Raw genomic sequence first — 13967 nt, forward strand, 5'->3', positions numbered from 1 at the left:
TGAACATGGATGACTTATGAAATAAGGAATAAAATGCTTCTAGGTATCTTTAAAAATAAATTCTACTTCTTTTAGTGAATAAATTTCCAACTAGCATGCTTGATTGCATATTATTTTAATCTTAAAATTCCCAGAACAATAAAGCTGTAATTGTTCCAGTCAGTATAATCTTAACCTTTAGCTGATTCTGTGGAAGAATGACTTGTACCTTAATTATTCTTAATCATCAAAATCTTGCTGCTTTGGTTATTCTATTCACAGAAATGTCTTAACATTTTAAGACAGCAATATCACAAAAATATACATCCCGTATACCGTTCCCAAGGTTTTTCCTTAAGTTGAATTTGTATGTAAGCCAGAACAGTATCATTGTATAATACTGTATAAATAGTATTGTGTAATGAACTTGAACCATTGTGTATTTAATTTGAATCTTGTTACAATAGGCTCTGTTCTTAACTATGGGTCATCTGTAACCTGGGTGTTCTTAATCTGTGGACTACCTGTATCTCAAAAAAGAATAGTTTTAGTTCATTGTGACTGAAATAGTTGCACGTGTCAGACAAAGGTACTGGCAGTTTAGTGTTTGTTAGAAATCTTACAACCTATCTAAGATTACACCCTAATCTTATAACCTATTCTTGGTTTTATGACTAAACCGAAATATACAAGATGAAACTAAAAGTAAATTGATTAGCTACATTTTTTTTTATTACACTGTTTCAAAACAGACAATAGCACAGATATATAAACTATATAAACAGTGGCCCTGGAAGAAAAAAATAAAAGAGAAAATGTGATAGACTTGTGAAATAAAATATAAATAAAATTGCAGTGGCACAATACAGTTCAATCCCAGGTTGAAATGAGCAGCTTAAGTGGTAAAATCTACTCTTGCATCATTTGTACATGCATCATAAGCTATTAATTGTAAAACAAATAATATTTGTAAAAGTACCTGCAAAGTGATGATCCACAGGAAGCTGTTAACACTAACAGGGGCATTATATAAATGTTTTATTTTTGTATAAAGCTACTATACTCAGTAGAGTTTCAAACTATAGGTAAACTAACATGGTAGCATCGACTTAGTTTGAACTCCTGGAGCCATTTTGTTTAATATGGAATCATTGATACTACCTGATGAAATAGTTGGTCTATGAGCTTCGTTCTGTGCTACATTGCACTGTGTATGAAGTGGGCAATCTGAGTGTTGCAAATCTGGATCTATTTACCTTAAATAAAAGTACAATAAAATAAAATGATAACAATAAATAAAACGGTGGCCCAAGTTCATGTTTCATTCTGGTGTGTACTCGCATTGGTGTATATTTATATTCTTCTCATAGAGTGACAGATAATATATGAAAGAATTATGGAAGTGGCAGATAATGAGTGGTATAATTTGAGGGTGGAGGATTGTTGCATTTCTTCTGTCCTGCTGTAAAAGCCGTTTAGGAACAGTCTTTTATGATATGTTAATCTTTCTTCTTCAGCTATTTCTCATGGCATTTATTTTCTTACACAAGTTGTTCAATACTTAGATCTTTTTAAAAAAATATTCTTCACTTCTGACAATTTTCATTACTATATTTCATCTCAATCATTCCTTTGGTTATTCTAAGTCTGAAATTTGGTCTGCTTCCTCTTCTTTACTTAGTATTTATTTTCCTTTTTACATGAATCCCTGTCTATATCCCAATTTCCATTTTAGCATTCTGTGGAGTGGCTTATTTTATTCACCATTTTTTTCCCCCACGAGGGTCTACATTGGGGTTTACTTGTGTAGAGTTATGATGGATTGTTTTTCTTTGCTTTTCCTTGAATTGGTTAGTTTGTATAAATTTTGTCTTTCATGTAGAGTCAATATTCACTTGTAATGAGAGAAAAAGACAGAAAGAACCAAAATGGGATTATAAAATATAAGCAATGGTTTGTAACTCTTTGCCTTTCAATGAATAGCATTAGAATCCCTTTCTCCCATGACTGCTATGTCGATGGGAGAAACTGTATGCCTGGTATCTGCTGAATTCAGTTGATATTCCTTAGGTCTGAACTTCATCCATATTTACTGTATCTCCAGTTTCTTACACTTGGAATATATCTGAAAATTAGAGACAAAGGTACCGTCTGTAAATCAGATGTAATTAGACCATCACAAGTATGAAAAATGCTATTCCTTCCATCAGAGCCAGCCCTTGCAAGAGAAAAAAAATTGCAAAAATATCAATGTTTATCAAGTATGAACCCATAAAATTAACATTCTAATAACATAATATGCTGGCTACAACGGCATGACTGCAAATCCTATCACTTATATAAGTATCAAAAAGAAACCTAGTTTATAATAGGAAAAAAAGGAGTCTGTTTAATAGTGTGACTAAATTGGTTTTATCTAGTGGTCTCAATAACAAGTATTGTTGCTGCTAAATACTACAGTTTCATGAAAATGAGCTGTAGAGCTTTAAGGGGAAATGAAATCAACAGACAGAAGTCAATTCTATTTAAAACAACTCTCCTGAGGCCTCTGAAAGATAATACTTTTATCATGTTTCTCTCCTTAGAGCATTGGAAAAACGGCTTTGAGATTACATCGCAACAGTGTAATGAGAAGGGGTTAAGTCTATAGTGTTTCTGCTTTCATTACACTCCATTTAAATCTGTCACAGGAATAAAGAATCTAGGGTGAAATCATTGCTCCATTTCAATCAGTTGGTGTTATAAGAAAGAAATCAGTACATTAATGTTTTAGCCTTGGTATCATACAATTTTGTTTTTAATATTATGATATGAAAATAAATAGTGAGCTTAATTCATCACCACATTGTTGATACCCAATTATATCTGTTGACCCACCATCTGTTCATCTTCTTTATTCCCTTTCTTATCCCTTTGTTATTATATTGTGTGCTTTGTATTTTGTTTGGTTTTATTGTATAGTGTCCAGTCATTTTGGAGTCAGGCAGTACCTAGAATAAATTAAAGAACTAAACTAAACTAAACGGAACCATACCAGATCTGACTGTTAGGTCCCAACAAATACATTGTCTATGTCCTTGGAAGTTTGAGGGTAAAATGAATGAAACAGCTTTCTGATTTTGTATGTCAATCTGATGCTTTATTTTTGTTTTTAAGGCGGTTCGTGCTTTAAATTGCTGAATGATTTGGAATATACTTTTACTTTTGATCTAATTCCTTTAACATAGCAGGACTGTTGTATATGTTATTTTTTCAGATATATGACAGACTAATATTTATTTACGTATTTATCAAATTTCTATACCATCCCACTCCCAATGATTCTCATTCATATGTAATAAACAAGCAACATAAAGATTGTGTACTTGGTGATATTACCTATCTTCTAACTGATTTTGTCACTGCTCTAGAATAGGATGCTCAGGTTGAATGTGGGCAAAATTAAGTTCTATTTTTTCCAATAAGTGTTTATAATGTTGGTCTCCATTAAAATAATTATATTGTGTTGATCAGTTAGTTTTTAGCTTTATTTAGTGTATAATAATAAGGATGTTTTACAGGATATCTGCTGCTTAGTGTACCTCACTCCATTCTGTTCCATTCTCCATCATAAAAATATTGCCCAGAATGCTTTGGCAGTGCATTATTTGCTCAGGGCCAAGGAAAGATTTTGGTTCAGCATATAGCCCCAAATTAAAGTCCCAAATTATAGTATTCCTCCAGAAAGGAATAGAAATAAATTGAATTTAGCATCTCACTGTAACTAATATAGTCAGGATAACTCTCTTATTAAGAAACACAGTCCTTAAGGAGAAGTAGCATTAATATGCCAGCCATGGCATACACAATAAAGATGTAATAAAAATGGGATATTGTTTCAGGAATAACTGAACTCCCTTTCAATAGTTTTTAAAGGAAGAAAGTTTCATCTTGAAACTAAAGCATGGAATAAATTTAAGGAACATTTAATATGACTTTGATAAAATGTGAATTAATGAACTTCCTAGAGCAACAAATAGCAATTGCAGAAACCATACCTCTGGGACTTTAGGCAAACTTAGTCCTAACAGGAATGTTCTTTAATTTACATATTAAATACTTATTAAGGTAAAAAGCAAAACAAAGCAGATTACTGTTTTACAAAATGAAACAGTAACATTCACCATCAAATTATAAAGGAAATGTACTTTTAAAATATTTTCCAATAAAATAAATTTTTCAAATAACTTATAAGCAAACATTACAACACATTTTGAAAATCAAAGTAAACAAAGCTGTTGGTATTTTAATTTTAAAAGTAGCTTGCCTCCAATATAACCAGTGCTTCTGTCTTAGCACTGTAGACAGATAGATGATAGTAATCATGCTATCATCACTATGCCTTCTGTAGTCTTTTCTTGTCATAAAATAATTAAAAGAAGAATGATTTCAGATAAATAGTTTGTGGCTAAGACAAAAATACTTTTGTCAACAAACAGAATGTATGTTCTCTTTATGGTATATAAAGTTTAATTTTATTTATTCTATTATGATAGAACTTCCTTTTAAAAAAAAATTAATGAAATAAGCTGTTCTTTGCCACTTTTTCCTGTTGAATACATTTTGTAATCCTTTCTTCTTTTAATCAATTTTTATTAAATACTTTTTTACAAATTTAAAGAAAAAAGAAGGTAAAGAAAAGTAAAAGAAAAGCAATAAGGAAATAGGAAGGAAATGAAAGAAAAAAGAAAAAAAGATATAAAGAAGTGACTCCCAATCTTCTTTACAGCAGTTATAAATGCATTTTATCCTCTCTCTCTAAGGGTAGATCATGGCTCTTTTCTTTCCATCATTTACCCTTTCTAATGAACAAACCCATAAATCACAAGGTCATTTTTTCCCATTTTTAGCAAAAAGTCATAAAGGGTTTCCAGTCACTAACAAATGTAGTTACTGTCTTTTCCATAATACTCTCCTTTCTTGTGGAAATGCGGCAAAAATAAATTATCTAAGCTGAACAGATAGATGAGTGAGCTGAACCTAAATAGAATTTTCTAGACATGTTATGCCCATTAGTCTCTTGGTTTTTCTGAGTCAATTTAAATAGCAAGACACAAGGTAGTTATTGGGCATTATATGTCAGGTTGTTTGAATCTACATTCTACAGCATCTGCCTTAACTGCGCAATATGACAATATGATTTCAGGAACAGAAGATGTCATTCTACCAAATACAAACTTACAATCATCAGTAAATAAAATCTATAAAAGAGTATATTTTTTCTTGGAAATAAGGTGTAGAAGATGCTGTAAGAACTTATCTAATGATCAGATCTGGGCTGGTTTTCTTAAATGCTAACATTTCACATCTAAGAAAATGCAAAGATCAAAAGATAAGTCCTGACTTTGATTTTATTCCGTGATTAGACATTTCCCACGTTGTAATTTGATCTAATGTTCAGGTTCTAAGATTAGATATCCACAATATATCTTGAGGCAGAATTCCATTCTGTTTCTTAGAACTCTTCATTACACTGATGTTATCCATATTGAGCCGCCTACATCAAATACAGGAGAGTATACTATTACATTACATGCATGGATGCCTTAATGAATGCTAGTCTCCGTATAGTTTCTAATGGCTTTATAGTAAGAAAGAAGCTCTGCAAACCAATAGGGACATTGTAGTGAAGAAAAACATCTATGGGTTAGGGAACAATGAAAAAACGTTCCCTTGTATTCTAGAGAAGAGCTATATGGATGTGGCCAGCAAAAGAGTTGTAAAATGTTGTGTGCCCCTTTCCTGCTGATTGAATGATGAATAGGTCAAGTCCTTCTAGATGCATGTGAGGGTGGAGAAGAGGTAAAAAAAAAAAAAAAGAGGGGGATGATGTAAGAGTTAAACTGTGAGCCAGCAGTAACTGTCATCTCATTTGTTAACCCTCAGGTTATCTGGGAATTATCTGACCAATGGATATTAAGCTCTTCTCTAGAATACAAGGGAACGTTTTTTCATTGTTCCCTTGTATTCTAGAGAAGAGCTTAATATCCATTGGTCAGATAATTCCCAGATAACCTGAGGGTTAACAAATGAGATGACAGTTACTGCTGGCTCACAGTTTAACTCTTACATCATCCCCCTCTTTTTTTTTTTTTTTTACCTCTTCTCCACCCTCACATGCATCTAGAAGGACTTGACCTATTCATCATTCAATCAGCAGGAAAGGGGCACACAACATTTTACAACTCTTTTGCTGGCCACATCCATATAGCTGCTTTGCCATACTACACTTCCATTTCAGAGCCAGCAGAAAAACATTCTGCCCTATATCTTGCTGCCTCCACAGCACACCCTTATCGTGCACCTGGAATGCATCTGGCTGGCATCGCTGTCCATACAGCTTTAACATGCAACACTGTAAGGGCTGCCATTGGCAGTTCCCTCAGTTGGAATTCCAGCCCCACCCAATGCCAACCGGCACATGAAAGACCTCTCCAACTGGCCCAACAGATGCTAAGGTTATTCCATGCACTGCATTTTCTTTTCTTTCTTTTTTCCCATTTTACCTTCTGACCCCTGAACGCTTGTCTTTCTTTTTAAATCCTTGCATCTATGGGTTGACCAAACAATGGGTAATAGCAAACATTTAGACTTGTTTTGTTTTTTTCTTTGGTATCTTTTGGCTGCCATCTAGTTGTCATCCAATTTGTACAGCCAAGATGCAGCCAGTAGGTAAATACTGCTGAAGAGCTAGAATTTGAGAAAGAGTTTAGGGATCGGTGTGCGAATTGTAAACAACCCTAAGAATATTATATGAGGAGAAGAAGTGAGGAGCCAGAGATTCCCTGGAAGCAATGGCCACCAGAAAGACAATTCTTTGCAAGCAAGCTACAAAGTACAAGAACTGAGCCATTTCAATTACACATGCAAAGCCAGAAATGGACTGTTCAGTTTCAAACTTTAAATTCTCTAGGCTGACCAGTCAACCGCTCACCAACCCATGGGAAAAAAAAAAAAAAGTTCTAGAAGCCAGAGTTCCAGCCAAAAGGGAAGCAGATTAAGACGTCAGGACCAGACTGAAGGAGTTGGTCCAACAGGAAACCAGCATAATCGATTGAAGTTACAATATTGCTGGCATGGAATGCAGCATTTCAAGCCAGCTCCTTGAGGCATATTGTGTGGCCAACATTCCCTGCACACAGTGACTTGATGCAAGATGTTAGGAAAAACACCGCTTCCGGAGTCATTAATAGACTTTCATTTATGGAAGGACACTGAGATTCACATGCAGTCATGTGGACTTGTGAATTTGCTATTCCTTTCAGATGTTGCAGATTTACTCAGTTTGGGGTGGACATTTAAGACACAATGAGGAAATTAGTTTCTGTACAGTGGTCCATGGCTGTATAAATTTGTCTTCCTGCCTTTAATAAAACCCTTCTTCTCCTCAGAGTTTGAATCTTTGGCAGCAGCAGAAATATCATCCTGTGGCCAGATTCTTTGGGTTTGTGTGGGTACTGAAATTAGAGCTGTTTGGAAGAAGGGAAAGAAAAAAGACTCAGGTGCCCTAAGTAGGTCTTAAACAGCCATGGCAGCTGGGGTTCATTTCTGTAGAGATCATTCATTACAGATTAACTACAAGAAAACTAAGGGCATGCATTTTGTGATGGACTTCAAAAAATTTCACTGGACCCTTGAAGGATACAAAATGGAACAAATACCTTGTTTTGGTATTTGGGTTACATGCTACACTATTCAGAGAAGCAACACACTCATATCATCCAGGGTGCTGTGACTGCTGAGAGAAGTTCAGTAGCAATCTTCTCTTCCTTTTTCTCCAGAGATGCCCAGTACGTGCAGCTTCTTTCAGTCGGTAAAGATAATAACTCTTGCTGTTCAAATATGGTATTTGTAGCCTATAGCATTTCTGCATTGTTGTCCAATTTTGAACAAGATCAACCTTTAGCAATTTTTGTGGAAAAATATGTGAGATTTTATCTATGGAATCATAGTACAAGCTTGAAATTGAAGCTACATGTAGGTTTCCATTTCCATTTGTGAGGGAAACAACTCCAACTCATGCTGTTGTGAGCTTCCTGCAATCTACTATTCTCCTGAAGAAAAGTTAAATCCTCTTTAAAGATTTTTTAAAACCTTTTTCATCTTTTTTTTTTAATATTAAAGCAATTTTAAAAAATGGAAAAAGAAAAAAGGGACAGTAGCTATGTTTTTGCAGCTGACCACCTTATAAGTTTTAATAGGAGAGGTACCTGGATCAAACATTTAAATTAAAAAGTATTGAACTTCTGTTCACATTTTACTCTTTGAAAATTCAAGAGTTCTACCACTTTTTGTACCTTTGCAGATCTATATTTCATAGTCATAGTGTAGTGCTCTGCAGATGAAAGCCTATTTGAATTATTTGAGCTTTATATATTTATCTAAATTGGTATCCCTTTGTTAACACTCATCTCAACATTTGAGGGATGAGAACAAGGATCTTTTTTTCTCTATATATTTACATCTTGTTGCATTATTATATTTAGCCTTGTTTTTTCTAATTTAATTATCAAACAGCCTGAACATAATTAATTAAGGTGCAAATCATTTTGACTAGCCTATTAAAATTAAAATAAATATATTGACTCTAATTACTATTCTGGATCAAAACAATATAATCTTTGTATAGTGAGAGAGGAAGGCAAAAATAATTTAAACTGTATCAATGGCATATTAGTACACTGGGAAAAGCTCTAGTAGATGATTTACATGGTTGTCAGAATTCTGTTATTAAGAGGCTTAGCTGCCAATTACTTATGTAAATAGCTGTCTATATTCAGCTTTGTAAAGGCTTGTATCAGGCACCTTTTAATTAAAAGAACTACTAAACTTAGTAAGTGAACTTTAAATTAAAAAGAAGCTGCCTTCCTTGCTTTGCTTTTTTTTTTTCAATTATTCCTCAGAATGAAACATACTAGCTAAGTATCATTAGCTGAAATGAAATTTTGTTTTTGACATTCCAGAAAATAAGCTATCTAGTGGTCTGTAAAATCCATTTTGTACTTTGATCCTATAGTTATGCATAGAGTGGCTTGCATAATAGAGTTGTGTTAGCATCCTGCACACTAGCAAGATAAATCTGTTCTGCTTGTTTTTATGGAATTTCTGAATGTGCAGAGGCATTACACAGTAACTATATAATCTTTCTTCAAACAAGTACCTGAGGGACAATCACTAATATGCCCATTTTATAGATCAGAAACTGGGCCTAAGAGAAGGTGGTGGCCTAAGGCTGCTGCAAACGTGCATTGGGGAATAAGAATTTGATCTCATATTCTATTTATATCCAACATTTCTGATATGAAATTTCAGGGTATATTCAAGGCAACCTGCATTATTCTTGCTCAGGAAAGTTATAGGTTTCTCATTTGCATAATAATGCCTTATACATGAAAAGAATCATGTTATTTATGAATATTGATATTAAAGTTAAATGAGAAGCACATAAATAACTCTACTGATAATCATGCTTACTAACATGCTGGGGCATGACTATTATACTTACAGTGTATTGCTATTGATTTGAGTTTTTGTTAAGTTACTCTTGATGTCCTGAGTTCAGTTCTTGAACTGAAAATTAGCAACTTCTTTCCCTTTCTTTGACAGACCTGAGTTTCTGCATCAGTTTAAATACTGTATAAAATAAAACTGAACAATTGACTAGAATATGAGAGGGAGACACAGTGGAAGCAATCAGCAGAAACTGAGGGGATATAATGCTCACTAAGAAGTGTTTAGAATGATGAAGCCAAGGCAATAACTTTTATTTTAATGAAAATTAATTATGTTAGCTAACTATTTAGGATCCAAGTAGCTGTTGCAAAGTATAAAGATGCCACTTACCACTGAAATATCTTTTCACTTAGGTTGTTGGTTGGCAGAGATAATAGCTACTCTTGGGCAGTCAGAGCCAACTGCTCTTATACCTAGCTAAAGACTGCCCTTCCATTCAGGGAATGTATGCAATGCTCTGCACACTCCACTATTAACACACTACCCCCAAAAAGTATGTGGGTTGGGGTTGGCTTGATGATATATCTTGGTCTACAATTCAGTTGCTGTCTTCCTCCTTCCTTTTTGACACCAGCTTCTCTGCTTTGGCCTGTCTCACCATTTTAATCAACATGGTAAACCACCTCATTAGGGTGCTGAAGCCATTGAGGAAGCTATTTATACTAGGATTGCACAGTAGAAGTTTAAATGTATGCTCTTTCCTGGAAACACAGGCACTTTCAATCTACAGTAGCTACTTCCATTGATTCCTTATTATCTTGGAAAATTCAGCTATCTCCCATAAATGAGTCCCCTGTTAAAAATCTTCATAGCAACAGTTTGACAGGGGAAATCTCTTATATTCTTTCCTAAATATTTGCATTGTCTTCTATCAGTAGTATTGGAGAAGACTACTACAAAAGAATATGATTATATACAAAAGAGGCTAAGTCCCCTTATCTATCTTCTCTATCCCTCACATATTTTCTAGAACATTTCCCTTTGCAGTTCATGTCTCTCTTGGTTAATTGGTTGGTTTTTAGTGATTGCATTGGTTTGCTTTTTCTAGTTTTGCTAGGATACAGATTCTGAATATTATTAGAAGATATGTGGTATCATGTAAACCTGTTATATTAGATCCCAATTCTATTATTCTAAGTGTCTGCATGATTGGACTATTATTTTTTATCAGATGGAAGACATGTCATTCAAATTAAAATAATTATTTGTTTATATATGCAATTCTGGCAGTAACAATTTACTTATTCCTTTAGGAAGAAAACATTGGAAATATGCTGATGTGGTGGATGATTGTTTCTTCTCTTGGATGCATTTTATTGGGTGCAGAAGGATGGCCAGCAAAGGAAGGGCATGACTTCAGATCATTTCAACCTCTTATGAGATTACGCCACAAGGTATTGTTAATTCATCAACATTATTGGCTTTGGTAATCTAAATTTCATTCTTGGAAATGGTAAAAAGATATTGAGAACTATGAGTTTCCCATTAATTGTAATTGTACAGAGTAAGATGGTACAATACTGCTTAGAAAATCAAGATTGGAGAACACTGTGTTTCATGTGATATGTATGCATCCTTGCAATACATTCTATTTCTATATTAAAAGTAGAAAAATGAGATATTTCTTTTAAATTGCTTTTTTTTAAAAAGTACTTGTAACACTTAGAAAAAAATTGCATATTTATTTTTCTAAGATTAGAAGAAAGAAGAATATCACATTTTTTTCCAGATTCATTTTTGAGTTTTTTTTGTTTTTTGTTTTTGGCTAAACAAAACCACAGATAAAATAAGCTGGAAGGGTGTGTGAAAGGTATGATATATTAGCATAATAGGATTAGATGAACTGAAGAAACTTCCATGCAGTTTAATTGATGTCAAAATTTGAATGACTATAATGGACAAGGCTGTCTGGCATTACTTGGTTCCTTGAAACAGTAAACTGTGTGGAGTTGGGAATACATGGTGCCTACTATGAAGTATAGAGTCAGGATGACATCACCCAAAATCTTAAGATGTTTAAATATGAGTAGCAATTGCAAATAATTTGTATTAATCAATTGAAAATAATTTCTATTTATAAAACGGTGGTCCTAGTTTATAATGCCTCATTTCATCATGTGGAACCAGTAGAGAACATACATTTTGTTATACAAAATATGAGTCTTACATATGACATAACTTTTGGCTGACAACAATATCATGTAGTTGGAAGGCACATGACTAGCAACTAAGTAAAGTCTTAAATCAAATAATAGCTGATCTCCATACTTGCATTCTTACTATGGGTTTTTGGAAATGCATTTGTCATGAAAATACAGTAGAGAATTATGAATTAATCTTTAATATAGAAGTGATCCTGATAAGTTAATTTCTAGACTTTAAAAATGTAATTAAGTATGGAAATATCTTTCTGATTGTAGTATTCAGTAGATCATATCAAATATCGGTTATATACAGAATCACGTAAGATTTAAAAATAATGAGATTCGAAAAGCGACAGTCAGCTCTTGCATCAGCTTGTGCCTTACTAGTGAAATAAAATTACAAGGTGGAAATGATTTTTATTGTTTCCTATCAGATATAAAATAGTAGCATGAACATATATTTAATATTTTTATTTCCTTTTAAAAATGGGACAACTGATGTAAAATCTTTTAAACAAAAAAGAATTTACAAGAAGTGGTTTTTAGTCTCCTTAAAATGAGTGTATAAGACTTAGAGGGAAATCTATTTCTACAAATAACCAGTGGAATTGAATGCTTGTTAAATATTCAACATGCTGTATCTTCAATGTTATGGAATTGCACAAATGAAGCAGAGAGAACTTTTAAGACTTGATCATAACCCCTATACACAATATTTATGCATGAATTCATACTGGAAGTAATATCTTTGAGTGATACTTGATATGCACTATGATAACTTTTTTCAATTTAGTACGTATTCATCAATAATTATCTATTTTCATATATTTAGAAATATAATATACTGTTGTATTTATATTATAAATAGTATTAAAAGAAGAAAATATGTATAGAAAAATCAAGAGTTTTGATTTATTAATTTGGAAGACTATGATTATTGGATGGCAGCTTATCATTTAAAGAGTCACATTAACTGTTTTTAGGTGTTTACCTGCACAGGTGAGGACTGAAAACTGTGCCATGAGTTTGTAAATGTTAGCCCTGACTCTCAGCCTTCTCTTCATGCTGCTTATTCTGCCCATTCAGTTCCATGCCTCTCACAGGGGGTCTGAACAAAATTTCAACCTCCATTTATGTAATATAGAAGAGGTCCTATATGCATTCAAATAATAGTTTCTATTTATTTAACAGAGCATCCTTCTAAAGGATATGCATCACAATGTTTATAATTGGTACAGATTTCAAAGTGTTTAAAGAAAAAAAGAGGCACAAATCTATGAAATGGTTAATAAGAATTATAAAGCTAGCAGGAGTAGGAAATAAACATCTTCCACAATTTACATGGCTGGGGCAGTGAATGCTTCTCCAAGAAGGAAATTCTTATCCTGTTGCAATTACAAAGATTGCCAGGGAGTTCCCAATTTTTGGTGCAGCTGCTGGGAAAACCCTATTTCTTTTCCCAGTCAAATGTACCTTTGCCTCTTCAATTTTAGAGGCCTCTCCTTCAGATCTTAGCTACTGGGCAGGCTAAGATGGAAGGAGGCAGTCCTTGGGCATCCTGGACTTAAACCTATTTAGTCTTTATCATTATCACTAAAATATTAAATTGTGTTTAGAAACAGGCTAGCAATCACTGCTGCCATAGCAGCAATCACCATCATTCTATATGCTGTAGTTTCCAAAGATTATTCAAAGATAATCCCAAGTACCATCCGCTGCAGTAACACAATCTAGATGTAACGAAGGAATAGAGGGTGAGCCATTCATCACCATGTTGATGATACCCAGTTACATCTGTCAACCCCAGACCAATCAAGTGAGACTGTCAAGGTCCTGTCCCAGTGCTTGGAGGTTGCGCAAGCCTGGATAGGGAGGATCTGATTCTGACTTAATTCTACCAAAGCTGAGGGGCTGTGCATATTAAGACCACCTGAATCTGGTTATGTTCCATCTTTAACCTTATATGGGTAGCACTTCCACATGCAAGAATGGAGTACAATCTGGGGATCTTTCTGGACTCACAGTTCCAGATCAATGAGCAGGAGACAACTGTGGCCAGGAAGGCCTTTACACAGCTTCATTTGAAACACTAATTGCACCCTTTCCTAGATTGGGAGGCCCTTCAGACAGTCACTTACACCCTAATCAGTTCACAGCTCAATTACTGCAATGAGACCTTCCACATGAAGACCACCTGGAAACTTTATCTGATCCAAAATACAGTGGCATAGGAAGTGACAGACATGCCTGAGTATGCCCATGTGGCACCCCTGCTTTGAGAGCTGCATTGGT

The 13967-nt window shown here is 34.0% G+C and overlaps 1 protein-coding gene across 1 annotated transcript in view; it reads left to right on the plus strand.

Moving 5' to 3' along the window:
* FSTL5 (follistatin like 5) overlaps positions 1-13967 on the plus strand; it is a 372757-nt gene that overhangs the window by 20771 nt on the left and 338019 nt on the right. The window contains exon 2 of the mRNA XM_088132701.1: positions 10785-10925. Within this exon, the coding sequence (XP_087988827.1) occupies positions 10803-10925 (123 nt within the window). The 5' untranslated portion in view covers positions 10785-10802. The remainder of the gene's footprint in view (positions 1-10784; positions 10926-13967) is intronic.

Source organism: Python bivittatus, unplaced genomic scaffold (genome assembly GCF_059951505.1).
Source record: "Python bivittatus isolate LINGU-HERP-01145 unplaced genomic scaffold, Pbiv_v1 ctg000070_np1212, whole genome shotgun sequence".
In the NCBI taxonomy this organism is placed as follows: domain Eukaryota; kingdom Metazoa; phylum Chordata; class Lepidosauria; order Squamata; family Pythonidae; genus Python; species Python bivittatus.